This window comes from Eurypyga helias, unplaced genomic scaffold (genome assembly GCF_000690775.1).
Source record: "Eurypyga helias isolate BGI_N326 unplaced genomic scaffold, ASM69077v1 Scaffold12154, whole genome shotgun sequence".
NCBI classification, from domain to species: domain Eukaryota; kingdom Metazoa; phylum Chordata; class Aves; order Eurypygiformes; family Eurypygidae; genus Eurypyga; species Eurypyga helias.
The window spans coordinates 15,612-41,909 of NW_010246852.1; the positions used below are offsets into that span (position 1 = coordinate 15,612).

General features: G+C 37.4%; 1 protein-coding gene across 1 annotated transcript in view; it reads right to left on the reverse strand.

Annotated features, from left to right (window-relative positions):
* Positions 1-17,372, reverse strand: part of TPO (thyroid peroxidase) — a gene marked incomplete at both ends in the record, with an annotated part of 32,843 nt that extends 15,471 nt beyond the window's left edge. Inside the window, 5 exons of the mRNA XM_010150551.1 lie at positions 2,504-2,633; positions 7,276-7,408; positions 9,774-9,943; positions 15,387-15,468; positions 17,279-17,372. Of these exons, the coding sequence (XP_010148853.1) occupies positions 2,504-2,633; positions 7,276-7,408; positions 9,774-9,943; positions 15,387-15,468; positions 17,279-17,372 (609 nt within the window). The remainder of the gene's footprint in view (positions 1-2,503; positions 2,634-7,275; positions 7,409-9,773; positions 9,944-15,386; positions 15,469-17,278) is intronic.
* Positions 17,373-26,298: the final 8,926 nt, after the last annotated feature.

Below are 26,298 nucleotides of genomic sequence, written 5' to 3' on the forward strand. Positions count from 1 at the left end.
ACACTAAAAAGCAGGGGGAACAGTGATGAAAGCTAACTTTTTTTCCTTAGAATACTTTATGTTGTAGAGTACTTTTAATGGCTTGCTTAAAACCAAAACCAAATCCTCAACTACAAAAAAACCCAACCTCTGACAGACTCTTATTTCTGTTCAGGAGCTGAGAAACGGGTGCCACAAGCAGATTCAAAGATGTTTCAGCCTAGTTCTTCTATATACTTGCCAAATGAGCAGTGTATCTTTGATCTGCTCCTTTCCACAGAATTTTGAAAACCACGTTTCTTTTAGACTGTCTAAAAGTTTTCTTTCTATTTAGTCTATTTTCTGCTCCTTTAACAAATGGATTCTGTTTGTTGGGCAACCTCAAATCACTGTGGATTTGCAGAGGCTCTGGGCTGCTCCGTACATAAATGGAGTAGCTTATGCAGCCCTGGAGACAGGCTGGGTTGCAAATACATGGTAGCTGAAAGCTCTGCTTCATTTTCCCAGGCAGGTAGAAGCCAAAACACATTTCCGAGGCAATTCTGTGAAAGCCGCATAGAGATACAGATGCTCTGAGGGGGAAAACATGGAAACATCTATGCTACATGTCCAGCTTATACTAATAACCAAGCAAAAACATCAGAGCAAAATCACCAGTCAGTTTGCGATGATTAGGGTATTGTTATTGTTCACAGATTCCTCCCTTATGCTGCAAATTATTACCTCGCATACTGCAACTGCCTTGGAAGTCAAGCAATTGAAAGGGCAGCACATAAAAGTCTGCAATAAATAAAAGGGCTATACAATGAATGTATAAGGCAGGTGCAGTTAAATAGAATTGGTAAGGACAAGAGGCAACATGGGACTTGTTAGCAAAACATCAGGCTTTATATTGAAATAGTCAAGAGTAGAGATACATAGAGCTCATCAGGAATACAAGTCTCTACATCAGTATTTTAATAGCTTTGGTGGCCACAAAGCACAAACTTTTTCTTGCAGATAGTAAGATTTTCTTATGACTCTGAACTTGCACAACTACGCTGTGTTCTAATATTGCTGTATAGTAATCTTCACACTTATCTCTCACTTTCACATTATTTGCATGTTGCTTTTTAAAGGCTAAAAGTATAAAAAAAGACAATTATGTAAACGAGGAAAAACATCTAGGACACTAGTTTCATACTATCTTACTTCAAAATAAAGCAGAGAACTTTACTGATGTTAAGATCTGATCCACTTCAGCATGTTTCACTTCCCAAGCATATACCCTAATGAATCTAGAAATAGGCAGTTTGCACCATCGACTGGAAATTTACCTGTGTAAATGTCAGGTTTTCATCTTTAAGCACTAAATTGTGCAGCTTAGACACAACGTTATTTAATTAATAACATGAGTTGCAGGTGACATTAAAACTAAATTCTCTCGCTCATCCTTATTAAACATACAGCGGTTAAAATAACAAGACTTTGGGTCCATGAAAAGTCAGGTTGCAAGCAATGATGACAAACCAGAAATAGTAAATCCATCCCATATCACTGCACACTGCACAGGGGAATTTTTTACCAAGTCCTCTATGCAAATATTTTTTGTTCAAACTTCCCTCTATAGTAGCTCTGTTATTTTTTAAGTATATGAGCTGCTAAAATCCAGAAAGACTGCAATTTTTTAGCTCAGTAAGTTGGGCTAAAAAATGAAGTTATGATTTGACAGTAATACTTCTTTAGTTAAGGTACGCTAACTTAGGAGAAACAGTATACATGTGTACACACGCACATGCTACCACATCTATGTGATTTATATTTATTTAGTTAACACCCAACCCCGTTTTCCCCCCTCCTCCTCCCCTGAATAAAGGCACCATAATTGGAACAAAGAATCATACATTCACTGGAAGGTCTAGGCTGAAAGAAAACTGGAGACCACACGGTACGGCTTTCTACTGAAAGCAGGGTTTAGGTTATTCAGAGCCCCATCAAGCCAGGACTTGGGTATGTACCATGTGGGATATTGCAGCAGTTGTCTAGGCAGCCTATTCCAATATTTAATTGTTCTTGAAACAATTTTTTTTTTTCCTTGTATCAAGACAAAATTTCCCCTGGAGCAACTTGTGATCGTTGCTGCTTGCCATGTCAGTGTGCACCCTTGTGAAGACCTCCCTTGACTCTTACATGGCCTTATAGCATGGGAGGGCAATGATTAGGTCCATCCTGCATCACCTTTCCTCTAGGCCAAGCAATCACCACCCCGCGAGTGCTGGCTGCTCTGCGCCTGGCGCGTGCCTTGCTTGCTCTCCACCACCGTCGTTTTCGGCAGAGCTGCCCCCCTGCACTACTCTTTGGGCTTGCCCCAACCCCTGTGCAGGGCACCTCTAACGATTTGGCTCACTGAACTTATGCTTTAGCAAAGCTAGCAGCTCCTCAACTGAGTCCATTGGCTTCTTTTGCTGTATGTTTTACTGATGCAAACAGAGGTCGTGGTTATAGCCCACACTGTGTCAGGTGATCTCATGGTGCACTTTCTAACCAAGGGCAGCTGGACTCCGTTATATTGGATGCTGGGGTCCCATCCTCGAGGTTGGCTGAGTCCATCTTCATAGGCTGGTGGAAGCCACCTAGCCAATGCTGTGTTGGATGCTCCCCATCTAGGATGTTCCCTGGGGAAAGAACAAAACCAAAGAAACAACAGCAGCAGCAAAACCAAAAGGACCCTGCACCTCTGAACATATTCTGAACATAAAATATTTATATACTTTCTAACATATTTACTACACATTTATATTCTGAATATAAAATAATCTGAATATACAATAATATGAATATAAAATAAGATAATCATCAGCCACAGGGTGATATTCCATTGCAATAAGATGTTCATGTAGCGATATTTAAAAAGGCATAAATACTGGTCTTCATGTATGCCAACATCAGTTTGACTTGAAAGGAAAATAAAGAAAAATTAAATTACTAATGAAATATTACTATCTTCCTTATGTTTATAATGTAATTTGGTTACCCTTTGACATCTTTGAAATACTTATGCAAATGCTGACTTCCTCATAGTGTCCTCATTCCCCATGAAGTCAGATATACTCTTAAGTGCCTTTGCTGGCATCTTTAAAAAGCTGCTTTTTTAGAGCAATAGCTAGAAATTCAAGATTTAGGAAAATACAAAGAAGGTCTAGAATAAAGGTGAATAAAGCTTACAAGAAAAATGGATACTAGTCATACAGAAGTAATCATTTAGCAAGACCTAAGCAGAAATGTCTGAGGAAAGGGAAATGATCGCTGAAGTTGCTGAATTTGGTGGCAATGCTCCCTCTGGTTTCATCTATATTAATTACTTGGCTACAGCTTTGTGAGTGCCTGTGCACAAGCCCAAGCACTGGTACGCATTTAACAACGCTTTTTAAATGCTAACACTAACTGCAGTGTGGTGTTGGCTCACGCCAACTAGCATTTCACTGAATGACACCTGGCTGGGCACGCTGTGGGATTACTACATGCCAGTTCGCCAGCCTGCAGCCAGCCTGCTTGGAAGAGGGAATGGGAGTAAAAAAAGTTACACAAAAGTATGAGTAAAAGGGTGGAAAGAGTCATGCGATACTTGATTTGAAGGCTGGGAAATGATTCCTTATGATTTTTATTCATTAGTATAGTTAACAAGTCTTGGGCTTGACCCAATTAATTTTCCTTGTATCATGCATTTTTCCTAAGAGAATATTTCAGGGTTGGGTTTTTTTTATTTCTGGTTGGTTATCTTTTTAACATGGCCTGTTCAATATATTTAATAATTTTTAAATATATGTAGACATTATGTACCCAGTTGACCAAAATTGTAAAGTAAGCCACAAAGAACCAGGAATGTTCCCAGACAGTTAGAATTACATGCTGTTAAAACATACATTTATATGTCTATTGGGACGCTAAAGAGGGAACAATTATTTTATTAATACTTCATTGATCTCCAGCACACTGAAGTGGCTCAATTTGCCAAGCTATACAGTACAGTAATACACTTAATTATCCACAATAATTCACACTTGAAGGTTAAGTATGCTTTAATAAAGCATTCAAATTAGTTACAGTTGATTTGCCTTTATTGAAATTGCATAAAATACTGCACATAGTGTAGTGCTATTTCACTCAATTAAAAATAATGAAATGTTAATTTAACTGCTTAACCGGTAATTTTTCTGCAGATTGCTTTTATATTTTAGCAGATCACTGGAATGCTACTTTAGTAAAACCCTTCTCACATACTTTTTTATTGTTACATTAAACATGTTAATGTCTTGGAAACTTGTTTGAGTTAAAAAGGTTTTATCCAGGGCAGCTGAAATAATGAGATTTTGGTACCATACAGCTTTATAGAGAAGTCAAATTTGATTACTATACATTCTGTTTATGGGAAGTGAGACTTCCATATGAATGCCATATGGCAATTCAATAACTGGACTCTGTCATGTTTTACATCACTCTGCTACCATGGACATTATTTCTAGCAAACATTGAAAATTTATGAAACATAAGCTTGCCACTAAACTGAACATTTAGCTTGTACTGAAGTGAAGCAGCCATGGTACAAGAAACACCTCAATGCCTTCTTATAGTCAATGGATTCAGGCGGGACGGCTCATTCTTTCCACCAGGTGAGCCCTATTCACACCCCTAACTCTGACCATAATAGACCTTCAGAATAAGCGTCAGGTCCTTATCTAATGACATGGTTAATGACACAGCAATGAAACAAATGCTGAAGATAAAATTCCTCCAAGCTGCCCAAATATTAGGCATATAATTGCAATCTAGCCATCTAAGCACCTGTCCATCAAGCCCGAGAGACTGACGACTCCTAGGTACCATTCTGTCAGCCCATCCTCTCACAATTTCGAACAGCCAAAGCTGCAACCTTGCAGTAGACATATAACTACCTTGGATAGCTAAGATTAGATGAGGTTAATTGCACTGTGAGATTCCATTCCTTTAGTTACTGCAGTTCCTTTACCTCTGAATCCCTCTCATTGCACTAGATATTAAAAACTACACAGATCAATGCTAGTTTGTTGGGATAAAAAATGGGAGGAAAAAAACTATTTGGACATGCCTCATCTCCCTTATTCTTAATTTTAAAATAATGTGATTTTATTTTTTTTAATTATTATTATCCACGCCTATGCCTTCAGGCAGGAAGAAAAGCAAAAACTGTTGATATCTGCTACTAGTAAATGTGGCTAATAACACTGCTGGGAATGTCTGATGTCATGTTGATATTCTCCATAGAAGGTCATGTTCAATGCTGTTCTCGAACGCCTTTGTTCTAGGAAGTTCACACTAAACCAAAATAATCAGTGCTGTGCAATAAATACTTTTAAATCTATCTTTGTTCCAAATCCATGAACTGATTAAGTAAAACATCTGTAAAGAAATTCCATGCTTACTCTGAAGTATATTTAAATAGATTTTTCTTATAGGTGAACGATTAATTCTACTGTGTCTTTTGTTTTTAAATTTCACGTATGAAATGCAGCATTCACTGATCTACAGCACTCCTGCACATACCTACTGGGTGACTAAAATTACAAATACAGCATAGGTTCTTATATATTTTCTGCCTGAAAGTGGCAGCTGTAAAACAAGGAAAAGTACAGATTGGAACTTTGTTTAATGTTTGAAGTCTTTGAAGCTGGTTTACATCGTAGAATATGTGGTTTACATTACAGTATAATGGGCTTTTTAAGCTGATGTATTTCAGTAAAGCTTGAGGAATGTCAAGGGGCTCACAAAGTTTTAGACTAAGTTCTGACTCGCTGGTTTCAAAGGCTTTGGGTTTGGTTTTTTTGCTGCCTTGCACATTTTACAGATATTTAGAACAAAAAGTCCAAAATACCACCAAATGTGAGGTGATGGATTTGTACACTGATTTGGTACAAGCATACAACTACACAAAGTAGAACACAGTGACTACAGACTAACCCAACTCAATGGATCATATTTACCCTTCCCAGCTTTAGAAACCAGACTGAAATGCCTATACACATCCCAGTATTACCAGAGTCACTGAGGAGAAAATGATGTTTTACCTTACCTACAGAGAAGCCTGTTTCTCTCTGTCTCTGGAAAGAAAGACTACAGCATCTATGCCTTCAAATTAAGAGCTTCAGCCACGTGCCTGTGCTCAGCTGCATGAAGCTTGGCCCATGTGTTCAAGCCCTGATGGAGGTTTCAGTGCAAATAACTAACTGTTAGTTCAGATTTCCAGCAACACTGCAAGTGCCTGGGGGAAATTATGGATATCCACATAGTTAGATTTCTAACATCAGTGCATATCATGTTGTGTCTTTTCAGCAAAGATCCTACCAGGCATGTTCCCTGAAAATGACGTGATGCAGCAAAACAGATTTGTCTCATAAAAACAGACTGATTAAATAACAAAACCGCAGAATTTTACTGCTGTTCATTCACCACACTGCAGAGTGACTTAAACTGTGTTAGTCTAACGACCTTCCATTTACAGCTCTCTAGCTCTTCACTTGTAATATTATAGTCTGCCTTTCAGTTTGTGACCTTATGACTCTGTATCCAAAGGCTGCTGAGTATAAATATCATTTACCCTTGTACTCAAAAGGGCTCTCATTCTCAGTTTTACATCCTCATTGCACTGGAGGATTTTGAAAATACAGTTACATCTGTTACGTTGGGTTTTCAAGGAAACAATTCCCACATATATTAGGGAACAAGAAGATAACAGTAATAAATAATAGTTATTCAGATAGCCAATAAGCATATACTTATAAAAATAGACATATATAAATAAATATATCACTCAGAATTTTTATATGCATGCTTGCTAAATGTTGAGTTTGTGAGGTAATAATAATCAAAAAAAAATCTACTTGGTTTTCTTTTTGCTCCTTGTAAAGTAATTCTATTTTCCTGCTCAATGTCATTTTATCCAATTCAATCAAAAATGAATGCTGGTTTAGAATTCAGTCTGTCTACTTCAGCTAAAAGAAGTCATTTACTATATCAGTACTCCCTAAATTTAAATTTCCTTACATAATCTTAGAAGACTTCATAGGGAGAGCCTGTCCACAAAAATTAGTGTACCGAACTTTAGATGGAGTGGTTCTCCCCTGGGAGCTTTCAGAGGCACCTCATTTAAAGACACATTGATGTGAAAGTTAGCTGATTGAGGTCACCTCCATGAATTTTTCTAAGAAAAAATCAAACATAGCTTCTTGAGTTTAAGGAATAAGAAAGAAGTGTTTTTCAGATCAAAATTCTTATCATACATACCTGTTATTGCAGGCACCAGTGATAAGTCGGTATTTATTTGCTAAGCAATTGTTTGGACATTTTGGTGGCAACATATAAGGCAGGCATCCAGAAATATTAGCAATCCTAGTGTGCAGATCAGCTGATAGAAGATCTGAAATTAAGAACCCAAACAAGCAATTTGCTCTATTGCTCTATAGCTGCTACAGGAGAAAAGGCATTATTGTCAGCTACAACTACAGCATCCCCTCTCTTCTTCCTGGGAAAGAGCACTTAGTGCGAAGTGCTTCAGTCTCGGGGACTTAGAGGAGACAGAGGGTGAAAGGAAAGAGCTAGTTTTATTATCTAATGGGTAGAGAATGAGAAGGAAGTAGGTCAGATGTAGCTGAGAACTGAGGTTTACCTGCTCTTCTTTCTCCTTTAACCTGCTCTCTGCTTCCTTCTTTGCCTGCATTGTAGTCACATTTCTTCGCCAGTTTATACCAAACAAAGGTGTAAAAAATGCTATTCAAGAAGTATACACCAAGGAGGGAAAATGTGGGACTGGAAAGATATAGAAATTTAAAGACACTACAGCTGACTACATAATTAAGTGTGGAGTGGAAGATGCTCAGAATTTGCAATTTGGAAGAGAGGTAAAATCAGGGAGCTGTATACCAGTAGACAGCGTGTTATTAATATTTGTTTAATATGATCCCAGATGGGTGTCCCAATGAGCATTCTGCTGATGAGAGTCAAAGTCACACTGTTGCTTGTGTAAGCTCCTGCGAGCTGGCACCCTCTCTGAACCACGTAGGTATGTAAACACCTGTATGGCCAGTTGAAGGCAGAAGCACACATGAAAGAGGAGCAATATACTTCTGAACTCAGAGAACTCCTGCCATTCGAACTGACTAACCATCAGATGCTGAAAGAAGAAGGTAGAGGCAGCACCTAACTCTTGTCCTTGTCTCCCCACTGGCTGCTGCAGGTCACCCAGTCCCACCACCTGTCCGTTCAGCCCATCCAACTCTCAACTAAGCTGCTTTAGTCCAGTAATCAAGCAAAAAAAGTAAATCAGAAAAAGAAACAAAAAAAGGTTTGAGAGCCAAATCAGCTCAAAAAATGTTCTGCTGAGCAGCTAGAACCCGTGCAAGGTAGGTGTGAGAATAAAAAGAGAGTGGGCTGTTAGACTGGCTATGTAACCTTGTCATTATGCACTAGCTACTCAGGCCAAATTTGTGGATACAGCTGTACTTCCATGTTAGTTCAAGTTAAACGTTATGCTCAGAGCCGAGTTCTCCAGTTATCTGTGCTGCCTAGGTATTGACTCACATGTTTTCTTTATAGCCAATTTAGTTCTTTGATTCACATACAACTAGTCTTTGTCACGGCACATAGACTGTATAGCGCCTATTCATCTTCCATTAAAGTTGTTTCAGTTTTGAAAATTAACAAGGATTCTGTGCACTTGTTCTGTAGTTTAGAAATTAAATTTATTTTGAAACTAAGCTAGCAGAAAAATGATTGTATCTGTGTGTGTACCTGTGTACATGTAAATATACGCACACATACACACATACATAGATGTATTTTTAGTTCTAGAAATATTCCATTAATTTAGTAACCCAATGGTTCCACAAGAGAATAAAAAAAAAAAAAGAAAACAAACCAAACACCCAAAACCCCCCACCAAAACTGCGAACCTTTATGTTTGGTTACAGCATGCTAATGTTTCCGTATCATGAAAAATAATGTCATAATACTGGCAAAGAATAAAAGTTACAGTTCTCCAGGTCATGCTGCTTTAAGTGACAGAACTAAATTACAGGAAAAAAGGCAATGTTTCTGAATTTTTGAACCTTTCTGACATGACAGATATCTTGAAACTCCCTCTAATTATCAGCAAGGAGAATTTTACTTTACTTAGACAATTATACATCACTGAACTTTCTGTACTCTCTCTCTCTTTCTCCATCTAACATTAAAAAAAACCCAGTTAAAATAGAAACAAAGTGGAAATAAATGTGTGATAGCAATGCATTATAAAATTAGTTGTGAAGATAAGAAAGTATTTTCTTAAAAGATGGATACTAATAAAGCCATCAGTGTCCAGAGGAAGTTAATTTGAAAATGCCAGTGCCATAGTGTGATAGAAATTGTATTATTTTACCTGTAGATTCTAGGCCCCGGAAGCACTAAACACAAAGTGCTGGGTAAGATAGAGATTTCACTGTAAACAAGAAGCTTGCAACACTGCAGATATACAAATATACAGTCATGAGTTCAGAGGATGCCAATAGCAAAGTGGTGCTCTCCTCAACTATAGGAACACAGCCCACACTCCAGCAAAGAAAAATGTAAACCAGTGATGATAAGTGATTTAAGAACAAAAGAGAGGGCATCCTGGCCCCAGGGTGCAGACAAGATATGTACTCCTGCCAAAGGTAAAACAAAAGTGAAGCTAAACCAACTTTAATCTAAGAGACAATATTCAAGAAATCAACAGGATTTGCCAATGTCAATAATACTATATTTACCAGTTGGATGCAATGAACGTTTGTGCTTCTGGCAAACTTTTTGTTTCAGCACTTGAATTGACATTTCCATTCGTTCAGCTGCTTGGGAAATATCTTGACTCTCTTGTTCAGGAAATTTTGAGAAAACCAGCAGCAAGGTAGGAGTTGCTATTTCCCTTCCTTGGATATTTCTATAATTGAGATAAAATAAAGAAGTTTTTTAAACGTATATACTTTTAGAACTTATTCATAGCTGTATTTGTCTGTTGGATATGTTCTGAAATTAAGATATATTTTGATTGAAAGATATGCTGGGACAGCAGAGAGGAAGACTACTTTGTGACTTTCTTCTGAAAGGAAAATTCTGGGAAGAAAGAGAAAGTACCCTTCTATGGGGGACACACCACAGTGTTAAGCTTGTGAGAAGCCTTCAGGACGAGGAAGAAACTGTTGGGATGGACAGAGTCTGCTGCACCAAGTGTCTGGGAAGACCTTCTGCAGGATAATCACAATGTAGGCCTCCCACTATAGGCACATCTAAGTGAGTAGACCCTGGTTTTAGATAACATTTGAAATCAAAGACCATCTCGGTCATTACAGGTGAATTTATGAATGCCTTTGCACCTAGGTGTCAAGCAACTGGTCCACAGTCATGTAGATTCTGTCTGCAGTTCATGGTAGAGGCACATCTCTTCCCAGAGACTGTCCAAGCACCTGCCTTGCACTGACTAGTTGTACGTGGAGTTTCAGCAATTAGTGTAGTAGGACTTCATTACACAGTTATATGGTTATGTATGTTAATTATACAGCCTGGCCTTACCTCTAAATTTAAGGAATGAAGGTTTGATAACTTAGGTAAAATAAACACTTAAGCTTAAGAAAAATCCTCTTATTGTGAAAGTAGTCAAACACTGCAGCAGGCTGCCCAGAAAGGTTGCAGAGTCTCCATCTTTGGAGATATTCAAAGCCCAGCTGGACAGTGCACTGAGCAACCTGCTCTAGTTGACATTGCTCTGAGCGCAGTGCTGGCCTAGATGGTCTCCAGAACTCCCTCAATTATTCTGTGATTTATATTTTCCTCAGCATGGGTTGTCTTACCCCATCCTTTTGATTGGCAGAGTAGCCTTGGAAAAAGTGCAGCAGGGAAAAATTCTGTGTGAGCTGGAGGACCCAAGTCCTAAACTGACTCCTGTAACTTAGGGAAAAATACTCCAGGTCTAATCCTTTTCCAGACATGATCATAGGTTACAGACATCCCTGAGGGCATCTCTGCAGCACAGATTTATTTGGATATGCAATTTGTATGAAAAAGTTGTGCTGTCATATTCACTTAGGTTTGTTTAGAGCACGAGGTAAATTTAAAATAGCAACAACAGTTTTGATTTGGGCAAAACAGTTAAATATCTGTTTGCAAAATTAAAAATATGCTTACATAAAAAGCATTAAGTAAGAAAATACAACTCCAAGGGTTTTTCTAGATGCTATTTTAGTCCTTAATTAATCCAAAAGATCCTTAGTCTGCTCATTTATTCTTTGTACAGGAACTATTTATAGCCTAAAAATATATTTTATTTAAAACTCACTTAAATCAAGTGTCTAGCACAAGGGAGTGAGCCCCACTTGACCTACCAACACAATCCTCATCTTCTGTATACATAACTAGTTCAGTAGTTCTTTTGAGTCAGTAGCCAAGTTCTAACAGGAGAAACATACGATCATTTGCAGCTGAGTGCAAAAAGCTATCATAGTGCACAGCTTGCCCATTCTGGACTTACCTTTAGTTTCGTCTCCATGTTAAAACGCAGAAAAAGCAGAATCAGCAGAATATAAAAAAGAATGTACAGTCAAAACGGGAAGCCCTCCCAGCAGTGCTGAGATTCACTAGCTATAGCTAGTACAAGTTTGATAATTTGTACTGGTTGTTATTATAACAAGATTTATTGGAATTAGAATTTCTTTTTGCAAGCCAACTACCACTTTCAAAATGTATGTTATAATTCACTTGCTGGTAAATTAACAACGTATTTCCATATACCAATGGGTAAGTGTCATAATCGCACAGCTTCCCTATGGCTCTGAGCGCCCTAGCCAAACTGCCCAGATTCCTATTGGCATTGCCATCGTAATACAAATAGTACATTTTAATGGTGATGCCATCGTGTTCCATCTATGCTAAGGTATTACTAGTAGTCATTCCTAGTATGAATATTTGTATTTTAATGACAAACATGAACACCTACTCTTAAAGACTAAAAATTCAGAAGCTGATTGGAATAGCAGGCAGGTACTAGCAAACAGCCATGAGAAACACTTGTCAAGGAGAAACAATCATGAACAGCACAGCAAACTATGAGGACCACTCTGGGACCCATGTGACCTTAAAACTTGGGAAGTAATTTCTAAAAAGTTTCATTTTCTTAGAAACTCCTGACAAGTTTTACAAACTAGACGAATAAAACAATTCTAGCCAATATGTTTAGTGCATTGCCATTCAATTGCTCCAGTAGCTAAAACACAAGCAAGTCAAGATTTTAAGTGATGATATTAAACAGCTGATGTGAAGAAATTGTCCTTGTCCATTTTAATCACAATTCAAGGTCAAGCTGAGGTCTCAGGAGAAATCCAGTTATTTTGACTCAGTTTGCAGTTCTAGATCATGAATTCAGTAAAGATCAGGATCAAAAATTGTATATGGATCAACTTGGAGTTTCCCTATTCTAACTTGAAAAAAGAGCTGCATTTTCATCTCAGAACTGGCTTTTCAGTCTCAAAGACAGCATTGAACTCTTCTAAATAGCACTGTAGTTTTCTTCAATTATGTGTAAGCTGAAGTAAAATGAGTTTTCACAGTAACCTCCATAACTTCCAGAAGCTCAAATGGGTTCCTTTCTTTTTTTTATCCTTTGTGCTGACCAAAGCTTTAATTCAAGTATACAGTATTCTTCAAGTTACAATGGAAAGAAGCCTTAGTCGCTTTAAAATGACATGAAAATGTGTAAGTATTTAATTAAGGATTTAAACACATTCACTTCTCAACCTAATGATCAGATTAGACAATAGTTCAGTTCTCTGTACTTTGCAAATGGCAAATGACTAATGTCTAAGAGGTGTACAGTGCATTTACAAGCCTACAGGAAGAAGTCTCTTAATGATATGCATAATTCTCACTGCTGCACTTAATTGGGCCACAATGAAGTGAATTATATAAAAGCACACAATAGAAATACAATTTTCACTTCTCGTAATGATCATTTGTAAATTGAGAGACCAAGTATTTTGCACCAGTTAACATTAGAACAAGTGATAGTTTTACGAGACTCATACTCCTAATGAAGGCATTGGACACTTGTGGCTCTGATTCCAGGAAAAGGAAAGCACGCGCCTCAGTAGTGACACTAATGCTCATCTTCTGATGCTCTACTGAAAGTGCAAGCCTTTGGCTCCTCATGGGATTAACCCCAAATGTATGCAAGAGACATGACCAGTTCTCAGAGCACTATTACTACCAATGTTCTGCCTAAGAAAGATCCAGTGGCTAACAATATCTATCAGATCAAACACCTAACAGTTTTAAATCACTGATCTAATTTTCAATTGCTGCTGTTAAAAGATGTAAAGAAAAGAGAAAGGGAAGAAAGGAGAGTGAAGAGAGAACAGGGGAAGGGATGAGAAGGGAGCAGAAAAGGGAAATGACCAGATGACCTCCAGAGGTCACTTTCAACCCCAGACATTCTGTGACTTTGCAGTGCTTAAAAGGCTTTTAAAGGGAACCCAATAATAGGACTTTTGAATAACACTACTATTTAGAACCTATATATCCACATATAAAAAATATTGAATGAAGCTTAGCAGTCTGGTGATTTACGTGGGGTGAGTAAGTGAGCAAGTTTTGTTCCTAATAGAATTCAAACAATCATATTTAAGCATTTATCTTCTGATGCCTTTTAGCATTTATCATCTTTAAGATATTGGGCAAATAATGACCAAATAATTGCCACAATATCCTGTGAGAGAGTTAAATATCTGTATCTTCATTTGGTACATGAGGCTGCTGAGCCACTGAAAGGTTGAGATCTACATTTTAAAATTTGAATGCCTCAGCACTGTCACCAAAATAATAACACTATGAAAGAAAAGTGACCTCAATCTCTACATACTGAGCAGGGACAGTTCTTGGCAGTTTCTGTCCATATAAGCACTTATTTCTCCCAGAGCTCTGCAAATTGTGACTAATTTTCAAAATGCAGAGATCGGTCCTTTAAGAAAGTCTAAGCAAAAAGGGGGTGACTGCACCCTGTAAAACTTGGCTGATGTGCTCCAAATATTGGAGAGAAATTAATTTTGTACAGCACGTAAGTGTAGTCAGAGCTACACAGCGTAGGTTTGAATTTTTTAGACTTATGGCTACTCATCCTGAGGCACTTCTATGTTTCCTAACAAGGGATCAGTCTCATAGCATAACTCAAGCACAAAGGAGCTTTCCCTAAGTTCTTCACTACCCACAGTTCAAGATAAAGATTTTCTTTCCCTTCCCTTATCCTTTTATTACATATGTTTTAAATGGAAGGGGAAGAAGGTCTTGGGGGTACTGGTGGAGGAAAAGCTGGACATGAGCCGGCAGTGTGTGCTGGCAGCCCAGAAGGCGAACCATATCCTGGGCTGTATCCAGAGAAGTGTGGCCAGCAGGTCGAGGGAGGGGATTCCGCCCCTCTACTCTGCTCTGGTGAGACCCCACCTGGAGTGCTGCATCCAGCTGTGGAGCCCTCAACATCAGAAGGATATTGACCCCTTGGAGCGAGTCCAGAGGAAGCCACGAGGATGCTCAGAGGGCTGGAGCACCTCTGCTATGGGGACAGGCTGAGAGAGTTGGGCTTGTTCAGCCTGGAGAAGAGAAGGCTCCGGGGAGACCTCATTGCAGCCTTCCAGTACCTGAAGGGGCTACAAGGAAGCTGGGGGGGACTTTTTGCAAGGGCCTGTAGTGACAGGACAAGGGGTAACAGGTTTAAATGGAAAGTAGGGAGATTTAAATCAGAAATCAGGAAAAGATTCTTCACGGAGAGGGTGGTGAGGCACTGAACAGGTTGCCCAGAGAAGCTGTGGATGCCCCATCCCTGGAAGTGTTCAAGGCCAGGCTGGATGAGGCTTTGAGCAACCTGGTCTAGTGGAAGGTGTCCCTGCCCATGGCAGGGGGCTTGGAACTAGGGGGTCTTTAAGTTTCCTTCCAACCCAAACCATTCTATGATTCTATGAGAAATTAATTTCAACAGTCCCACTTAAAGCAATAGGATTTTAACACTGATGCCATAGGAGTTGTTCCCATCTCACTTTCCACCAGAAAAAGCATAATTAATGTTCAAAAATATGTAATGTCCATAAAATTACAATTTTTGAGCCCCATGTTAATGGAATGTGGTGCGTTACTTAGATAACAAAAGCCATTCCTTTTTATTTTCATATTTCTTATTTTTCTCACACTTTAAGACAGCAACTCATATGGTGATAACGCACGTTATATTGGTTCAGATAATCATAAACATAATCTATCATTTTATGTTTTCTCAAAGAAACAGACTATTCTCACACTTCTCTGTTATGAAAGTTTTTTGCTGAATAGATCCTTCACTTCTTTCTTACCTTTTCAGTGTATAATGTGCAGCATAGTCTACTAGATTAGAGCCCTTCCGGATAGCCTCAGTAATGCAGTTATCTTCAGTTTCTTCTCAACAAGGAAAAAAAATAAAAGGAAAGAAAGATGAATGTGTTATTGAACAACATATTTATTCAAATATTTACAATTACAAAATATACATGTTTGTAATATTATGGTATGTGTAATTTTTTCTCCATTAAAATAATCTCAATATTTTAATGTGCCTGAAACTAATGTCATGGCTTCTGACTTTCTGAAACATAATACAGGGGTGTTAAATCAATTCTTCCCTAATTTATAAGGCTTGAAGAGTCAGACTTTCCTTCTGCTTATTCCAGTATAAATGCAGCTGTGCACACGTAATGTAGCACCAAACCTAACAGGTCCAGCTGAAACATCTTGTGTTCTGTGTATGCAATTATGCTCCTTAGGCTTCATACGCAGCTCTGCTATTTCGTGTAGTGCTGTCATGGAACACAGATTATTCCTCTTTTGTGTAGATCTAGCTTTATATTAAATGAATCAGTGGTTTAATTCCCATTTATATTTTGTTAGATCCTTTTTTTTCTTAGAAAATGGATCATGAATAGTAATAGTTTGCTAAGAATTATTTATGTACAATTGCTCATCATTTATGTACACTGTAATTTTAGGTGACATATCTTAACTGTAGTCCATGTTGTGCTATTTCTGTGATCTATTTTTTTATAGGGTGCTCAGCCAGAAGGAGAATAGTGTGTGATGAGGAGTAATCTTTCCTAGGCAAAATTTTACTTCACTTGACTAAAGATCCTCTCAGACTCTAATTATAGCAGTAGCTATTTCTCTTTTCTACCTATATATGATAAAATATTCGATGATTCGTTTAGTGTTATAATTCAGGTTTCTCTTACATCTGAAAATGTTTTTTACAATCTGAAAACCTAGAATGATCTTTATAGGCCATGCAAAACTAACTATTTTATAATTTAATATTGTATAATTTTTTAATTACTTTTAGGGTGTTTACCTTTGAGAAATATATGATGTTCACAGTATTGTTTATCATGGGGTATTGATTCAGACTCTGATCTAGAAGAGAAGATCCACCTCGTATACCTGAATTCCATTATCTCTCTTCCTTTTCTACTGAGAAGTATGATGTTGGTACCAATGCATTATTTTAAAAAATGTGGTTTTTCTGGTAACAAACATTATTTTATATTGTTCCCATCAGACCGAAAAGCACTTACTATAGAAAAGAATCATATACAGTCCATCTGTTCATCTCTAAGTCCATCTGTAAGTCCATATACAGTCCATCTGTTCCATCTCTAAGTCCATTTACTTACAGTCCACATATAATTAATTTTCTATTAACTAACATACAATACAACCTCATCTTAAACCATGTCTTTCCAAACAATTAATATGGAAGCTCTAAGTAGAGGATCTGCCAAGAACAGACCCACAGAAGAGGTGCATCCTTGTGGGCCAGCAACAGGGTGCCAGCTGGGACGTCCTATGGCAACTAACTCTAGCCCAGGATGACTAAATGGAGTGACTGGCAGACTGGGAAAGAAATCCAGCAAACATGCTTGTAAACATGTCATCTGACATATGAATGTCACTAACAAAGTAAAATCACTCGTAGTCAAAGAATACATAATTGAGATAAGTTACTCATACAAAGTTTTCCTTTGTAAATTTATGAAGCTGCATTTTAAAAGAAAACACCCATGGAATAATTCTTGCAGAAGGCAGATAGTGTATTTTGCACATAAAAAGACATTAAAGCTAAACTGCCATTGCTAAACCGTCTGCAGTGCCAGTGTATTTTCAGCTTAACAGTAATCGCCGACAAAAGAAAATATCATGTATTTTTTCTGTTACTTACCAAAGATGATATCTTTGCCTCTCTGAAGAAAAGAAAAGAAAACAGCTGTGAAGGCTATAGCTGCTGAAATTCCCAAAATAATGAACACTTTCATCTACAAGAAAGAAGACATAATTATTGACATAATACATACCTTCATCTTCTAATTATAAGCCATACTATAAATAATTTCCTGTATATGGTTACTTTTACTTTTAAATTAGATTTGTAGCCATGTTTGACTATTTTTAGAAGTTGAAAATACTAATTTTTAGAAGTAACTGTAATTCACTTTCTCTTTTTTTTTCTTCTTTGCTTCCTTATTACTTTTTTTCCATTTTGAGAAACTTCTAGCACAAGGAGATAGACCACTTTATTTTATAACATAATATGATCTGGCAATGTAAGTAACACTTAGCCTACATATTAGAAATTCAGCAACATTTTAACATTAATTTTGAACGTCTCTGTGCACTAACAGGATTTGATTGTAAATTATCATTGTACTTAAGATAGTGAAACTGGCCAAACTAATAATAACATTGATCAGACCCCTCTATACTTCTATCTATTTACAACTGTGGTATCAAAGCAGCACAATGAATACGCTCACATGGCAATTGTGAGCTACATTGTCCACTTCAGTGCACTGCTTTTCTGGTAGTTATTACAGCAGTACAAATATATAAATAATCCAAGAAGTAATATTTTTCACATGCCATGTGTAGATTGGAGATTGAAAGATTTAAGATATTTTTAGTTCTATATTCTATTAACATCATAAAATTAATAAATAAACTCTAAAGATTCAGGGAAGCAAAATTTATACATTTCATGAGTTAATGTGATGAATTTCTTCTGGAAAATGGCAAGTAAAAGTTTTATAGTCTGACCTTTTTTCAGTTGAGGAGATTATCTTCCACAGTTCTGTACTTTATGGATGGCAGTAACTGTTCTGAAATCTGAAAGTGAAGTACTTTCAGGGGCCCAGCTTACCTATCAGCTTTATGCTCTGGTACTCACTCAAGCTTTAAAAATGCAAATGATTTCAAATTCTTTTTGGCCACAGCATGTTCCCACAAAGCAGAAACTGACCTCAATGCTTGTTTGTTTTTGTCCTGTTAGGAATCAAGAGCTGAGTAGTCAGTTCTGATATCAGTTGTTTTCATGGAAAGGTGATGGGCAGATGTTCAGACAGAAGGCAAGAATATTGGTGTGTTATGCAGTAAAGTAAATGCTGAGTATACTTTCCACTAGTTCTCATGTCAATGTCTTTGTCAAAGAAGGCAACTTTGTGTCCTATTTTATGTATACTAGCATTAGCACTTTACCAAAACTTCTTAAACTCAGATCATAGCTCCCAGATTGCCCACCAACTTCTTTGTAGCACTATATATTTTGTTTTGGTCTTTTGGATAGTTTATTTCACACTTCTGAGGCTACAAATGTTTATTTAGTTACACTTTTAAACCCTATTGCTTCTTCTGAAGTCAGTATTTTGACCTAAACAATCTAACTGCCTGGGCTTTTCCATTTTCTATATGGGCAGAGAGATCAAAGTAAGACCAAGATCAAAATCAGGATTGAGGATTCCCTCATTTCATCTTTGCTAGTCTCGTCAGGGAGATCACAAGGTGGAGCCAAAGATCAGTGTTTTGATCTCTGCCGTAGGGGTTGACTAGAAGTGAGCATCCTGGAACTGGTGACAGTGGTATATGATCGTGAAAGAACATCTACAACAAGCATGTGAATTCACTGGAGGTGAAACTCGGGATTATTATTATTATTATTACTAAAGCAAAATTCAGATCAGGAATATCATCCATAATCCTGTTCCCTGCAAAGACGGGTGGACACGGGTGTAAAGAAGAGAATTAAAGGGAAACAGACCTCTGCTGGAAAAATAGGTTTATGCTTCTTGGTTGAGGGCTTTAAAATTGCAGACAAGAAAGTCAAACTTGCAATACCTCTTTAGGTCCATTCCAGATTACCAATCTTTTAAGGTTGTTTCTTTACATAAGAAAACATAAAGAAGACTGACTTCTTCCAATGGCACAGCAAAGTATTGAGAAAAACAGGCCCATTCCAAACACCGAATACAATAAGGAGCTTTCACCTTTATCCTCTCATATACTTCACAAATACCACAGATCTCATTTCTGAGAATTGAAGAGCTTTCTTAAAAACAGGTCTGACTTTCTTCTCAGTTTCACAGTCAGAAATCAGTTTCCACATTTAGTTCAAAAGGAGATTACCTACATCAAGTTTTGTTTAAATAAGGATCTCAGCCCTTGCTCATTGGCTGCAGCTGAAGCATCCGTCAAGAGTGGGCTTTAAACTGTTACGTGCAGTAAATTGATCTGTGATGAAAAATTTGAATGGCAGTGTATAATTTGTGTTTTCCTGATTTTAATTTAAGACTATAAATGTTTAAATCCCCACTGACCCTGAAACACAGTTTTAGTTAGACAGTGTGAGCAGTCTTAATTACTCTACAGTGATGACAGATGTAGTTGTGTTCCCATTCTTACTGGAGCTCATTCAAAATCCTGTTATTGAAATCTGCTGAAAGAGAATTAAGAAGGCAAAGTTTATTGGCTCAAGAACAACCTTAATTTTTTGAATCCAAGATTCATATCTTGCCTACGTGTCAGTGCAGATAAATTGGATTAATATCTTGCTGAGCGTATCCCCTTTGTTCTGTGTTTTTTGTTAGCTGCGTGCTTTCAGCCATTCTTTCTGCAGAAAGGGTGTCAGCCCTTTCTGCCCAGCAATGAAACTGCACAGACCAATGACTGTGTGAACACGGAGTACCAGACAAGTACAGAACAGTCCTTATGCTAAGCAGCACTCCTAAGAAAAGGAGCAGTGAACCTTAACGGTTAACCATATTAATATTATTAAGTTTTAAATTGACTCATTCAATTTGTTATATTCCCAAGATTTGAGCCTACACAGGAAGAACAGTACTGTGTCTTTGTTCTTAAAGACCTATAATGTAAATTTTTGAGTAGTTGGTAAAAAGATAAATTCTGTTCAAGGAAATGCCCCAAAGCAATAGAATTTCAGATTATGCACATATATGAATTTCTGCAGTCCTACTATGGTATTCAGAAAAATTAGCCATTAGAAAGTTAACTCCTTCCCGACTAAAACCACACCATACTTAAAATACTATGCAATTGTAACTGATGTTTGATACAGGGAACAGAATCATTTCTCTAACCTCAAAACCACTCATATTTTCACTGTAACAGCCTGCAGCCCTACCAGGCTCTCTGAGGCATCATCAGTTCTAACAAGCATTGGATTAGAATGAGAGACCTCCAAGATAAATTTGTGCAGCTGCAGGAGCTACTTTTGATAGCAGATTACACTGTTTTGTAATATTTAGTGGCAATCTTGGGCTCTAGCATGGCGTGAAGGGCACTCTGTTAATATGGATGTCTAATCTAAAACAGAAAAACTAGTCTCCGATCTTTTCTGGGTATTAAAATTCTAAGAACACTCTTTTGCAAGAAGAGAGGTAAAAAGTGCATATAACTGCACAATATACTCTAACAGAAGTAATTTTACTGAAGTTCCAGCGTAACATCATACAAGCAGCAGCAATTAGTCTCATTCTAGTTTGTTCAGCAAAATGTCACCAAGCCAAAAAAAAAAAAAAAAAAAAAGGTAAGGAAAGGATGAAAGAAAAGTAGTTTACAAGGAGAAATCAATTTATCTGGGTTTCATCAGTACTATGACTTTTAGTCACTTTAAGCACTTCTCTATTTTTTCTAGAATTAATTTCATTTTATTAGAAACATATTTTCCTATTACTCTCTGTTAGAGAAGACCTTGCAGAGGTCCCTGAAGCCAGAAATGGGATGAATAGGGTGGATAGGTAACAATCATTCACTGTCTCTTCCAGTACAGAACTAGGGGTCAAGTAGGTGGTAGGTTGAAAATAAAGAAAAGTAGGCAATTATTTAGACAACACACAGTTGCACCACGGAACAGCTTGTACCAAGAAGCTGAGGTAAAAAAAAGCTCATATGAGTTCATAGAAATGTTTGACAATTTTGTGGAATAAAAATACATCAAGTCCTATGAGATTCAAGATTTGCATCAGGAACTCATCAGAATCACAAATTGACTATGGCTGGAATTTTTCTTGTTCTTCTTTTACAGTTTTCTCTCAGCACCAACTGTTGCTTTTTTTTGTTTTTAATGCAAAATACAAAGCTAAACAGCTCTTAGGACTAATTTCTACGGTTTATGCTTAGACTTGAAGCTCAGCTTAACTGGTATATTCACCTGTTTTAAAGGATAAATAATAAGTGAAAAAATACACTTACACATAGTAGACAAATTGTTTTACAATATCTAAATATTTCAGGTATTATATCAGTCTTTTTACAAGACAGTAATAGACTGTTAGTGGGGGAATTAATTTTTCTTGGGCTATGTGAGTAATTTTTTGTCACATAATTAACAAGTAGATAAAAAGATCAGGAAACAAACTGGAGTAGTCCAGTAAATAACTAAATGGCTGTGTGTAATAACTGAGTACCCAGATGAGCAGTAAGTACTATAAGCGAAGAAGGGAGAGAAGAGCTTTGAACCTTTACTCCTGCAATAAGTAGGCTTGAAGAAGGAACGAGCAGCTTGCTGATCTGGAAGAGTCTGATCATCTGTGGCTGAATAAGCTATTTATCCTTCTCTATGACTCCATGTCTGGTTTTCCAAATGCCATGCTTGTTCTCTAAAATACTATCTCTGCACTGCAGATTAGTTATGGTCTCATCCTAAAGAATAAAAGTTGTCCTAGGCTAGTAGCATGTATCTTGTATTCTTACCTTTCCTTAGGCAAAGGAAGATCAATAGGATTTTTTCATTACATACTACTTTTAGTGTATGATGCTCTAATCATGTTCTCAGATGAAATATCTTTCTCAGAAGCAGGTGGAATATAACATGTAAATAACTGGGAGTACTGAAATTCAATGAACATTAACTGAAAAGATCTGTGGACCATGACATTGTCTTGTTAAAATGTTGATTTAAACCCAAATTGACATTATATCTCATACAAACAGTATTAAAAACTCAAGTTACAAGAAGTATCCCTAAGATTTTTTTTTAAGTGTACTGTATGTTATACTTTGTAATAAGTGCAGAACAAGGGTCTATAAAGGTAATTTCAGCTGCAAAGGAGAGTCCACTCAATTTCTTGTGTCTGAATTCATGCCAATCCTGTATATCATTGTTTGAAAACTCTGCTTTAACTAAAAGGCAAATTATGATTTATGGGGGAAAATGTAGAACAGATGAACAATTTTTAAGGTCTATAGAAGGTATGAAATTCAGTAGCTTGAATCAGAAAAACTTTTCATTTTAAAATGAGACAGAAAATTAATCTTTCATCTTGATAAAGGACTGATTTCAGACCTAATTCAATCTCTTTCAAGCAGATCATTGTAATGGCAAGCTTATTGGTGAGATTTCTGCCTTACAATGCATGGCCTTCTTACAGAGACCACAGCGGTATCATATAATGGAGTTTATGTTTTGGATTTAAGGATGGTAGGAAGATACATCATATGTCATGTAGACACACAGCTAAAGAAATACTAACAAGATAACAAGCGCGATCTTACGTAAGTCAGCAGAAAAAGGAAATCGATTTAGGAAAATAAAAACAATGACCACACAACACAACTATGACAGACCAGTTTTCGCATTCTGCCTGCTGTGAATGAGGCTCTCAGCATGGTTAGTGACAAATCCACAAGAGGATTTAAAATTCCAGAACAACAGGGAGGTGCCAGTACTGAGAATGATTCATTGCCATACTCAAAATGTCCACAGATGGCAGACGTTCCTGTCCTCCTTTCGTAGTGTTTTGCAATGAGTGAAATATTCTGTATTTCCGTGGTGGGAACCATGACACATTGATCTCTCACATCACAAGTTCCTTGGAGAGCAGTAGAAACTGGACCAATGCCTTTCACCACCTACCTCCCAACACCAAGTTGCTGTGAAATCCAAGCAGTGGCAACATGTTTTTATTTTGTACCCGTCATTTGAAAGAAATAAGAGGTAGCATAGTCATAGTGTTCAAGAAAAAGACGTGGACACCTACAAAAGAAGAGGAGCAGAGAATCATGACTGGGCAGAGGATCTGCCTAGTGAGCAGTGCAAATGCTACACCATGAAACACATTTTATCATAGTTGTGTGTTCTCAGCTGTTCCTGCTAACTGGGTCAGGTGTCTCAGTATGACAGCATTGGCACATCCCATTCTGAAGAGCCTTATTCTCTCTCCTCACTGTCTAAAAAGCCTGGGTTTTTCTAGGCTGGATGCTTTCCCCCAGATTAGGCATTACACCTATCCAGGTTGTGATGCGGAAGCCCCTCTGTAGACACCAACATTCCAATAACTTAGACTATCAGTGCTTGAATTCCTCCTCAGACTTAAATCTTTCTGCTGGTCTCCCTTAGTGAATTGCCTGGTAGGTTGTATTTTCACCATCATGGCATTGTCATTCCAAATTAATTATTTATTTTATAATATTTTTTATTAATTGAAAGCTAAAGACAGTAATAGATATTAACACAGTAAAAAACTGTTTCAGAGGTGGAATACGCAAACAGTTTGGAGAAAGGTAATAAAGGAAAACAAACAGCCAGTGAGAAAAAGCAGACTTCTATTCAGTAAATCAAGTAATAAAAGAATCTCTCATGATGGTCACCAGTTCATTAGATGGATTGTTCACTAGACACATCCTAAATTATAAACACATTTTCTTAATTGAAAAACACATTTTAAATCTAATGAGATACTCTTGAACTGTTTTCATCCAAGTTCATATTCACTCAAGCAAATGAGTATGCTTCTGAGTTAATCTCCAAATTTCCATTAGTCTGTCACAAATCAGGAAAGCAAATGATCTGAAGAAGTTAAATGAAACATTCTTCACAAGCACGATATTAAGAGGTCACACAGCACTACTCTCTGGGACATTTAGTGTTCAAGTGATCCTTATGACTGGGTAATAAAAACATCTTGGCTATTTGACGTCATATCAAGGTTCCACAAAACTTGAGCTGTTATTTTTAATGCCTTGCTGCGTTTGAAGCATTCTATACCTAGATAAAGTATGTTTTAGAAAACTCTCAGACTGAAAAACAACATGAGATGTTACAACTTTCTAATTTTTATGTTGAAACATCTAGATGAAAAAGTCACATGAAAATTATCAAGCATGCAATAAATAGTAACTAAGAACAAGAATGAAACCCATGATATTTAAATGAATAATAATGAGAATCAACACTTAGTAAACAATTAAACAGAGGTTACCAAATAGCTGAAGGAATAAGGAAGAGTATGTATGTGACTGTGTGCATTTATATGTAGCTATATATATATATGAAATTACATAGAGATAGACACAACAAACCTCCTTATTTTTCACTGCAGTCTTCCTATCTGAATTGAGGCAAAATTATTAATAGATATTATGGTAGACCGACAATACAACAAAATTATTATGTAAAGCAATGTCTTTGGAAATAAATTATGTAGATAATACACATATGATGAGAGAGTATTGAAAAGCTGTGACTCAGGAAAAAAAAAGAAAGATATAAAGAAATCATCACTGATAAGTTTCTCAACAGACCTTCAAGTTAATGCTCTGCCAAGATAAAGTGATGTGTACCCCTGAGATACAAACAGAGAATTAAAAAAGGGATAATTGATCTGGTGTCAATGTATGGAATTGATAACACTATTACAAGTTCATCATGTCCACTCCTGAGGTCCGGAGACTGTGAGTTAGCTTTAACAGTGTGAGGCTTAAAGTAGTGAAGGTGCTTGGTTTGGTGAGGAAAAGCTGAGGATTGCCATCTGATGCTACTGAGCATTTACACTTGGAAAAATAACCCTAGAAGAAGCAATTTTTCAATTGTGCAGAAAAAGGAATAACAAGATACAATACCTGTAGCCTGTACTGGAGTTAAAGAACCTTGACCATGAAATAAAAAACAACTTGCAAGTAGAAAAAAAAAATTAAAATTGAAAGAGGTTACAAGGCTGTGAAGTGAGGAAGAAGGAGAGTAAGGAAAGCTTCCTGCACAGGTCCCTAGAACTTGGGCATGCGTTGGTTCCACATATGGGTACCACAGTTGTTGGAAAATATTTAACACTCTTTTTCCTAACAATGTACCCCTTATTTCTTCAGTTATGCAGCTGATCCCTAATGCACAGAGTAGCCCTTTCTTGACTGACAGAAAACCAAATTGGTGCACCACTAAGATCAATGGTATTTGACAGCAGAACTGTTTGCCTTCCGAGAGTATCACAGTTCCTATCAGAAATAATGACATTTGTGTTAATGAGAAACAAACACTTGGGAGAAACGGCCTTTGGTGGGAAGCAATTTTTGCAGATGTTTTATGGTAACACACCGGCAACATGTGTTCCCCAGAAGAACTCCAACCTTATGGCTTCATTGCACTGCTGAATGCACTCAAAATACATAAATGCTGTACGTCTGTGTCATATTTTGTACTGTGTAATTTTGCAGCCTTTTTATACCCAGCTCTTACGAAGCTTTTCTCTGGTAGAAGGTACCAATGCCATATGGTGGAGCTTGTGTACAAACACTGGAGTCTCTGGAATGGAAAGTTGCTTCTGTAGGGTAAAGTACATGAATGTGAGTGTGCTGGATTCAGCCAGGAAAGAGTTAACTCCCTTTACCGTGGCTGCTAGGAAGCTGTTCCTGGATACAGAGAGCAGCACTGATAAGTTCTTAGCTGGCACTGGGGAATGCCTGCACCAGATTCAAGGTCTTTCTCTGCTTCTGATCCTGCAGCTGGGTTCCCAGCTCTCGCTGTGTCGCTACAGGCAGTGCTGGGACACACAGTTCAGGCACCTGACCCCAACTGACCAAGGGAGTATTTCATTCCATAGTACGTCATGGTTGGTGCAGAGGCGAGGGGAGGGTCTGGGAGCCATTACTCTTCCCTCCCTTACTCTCTTGCTCCTTTAC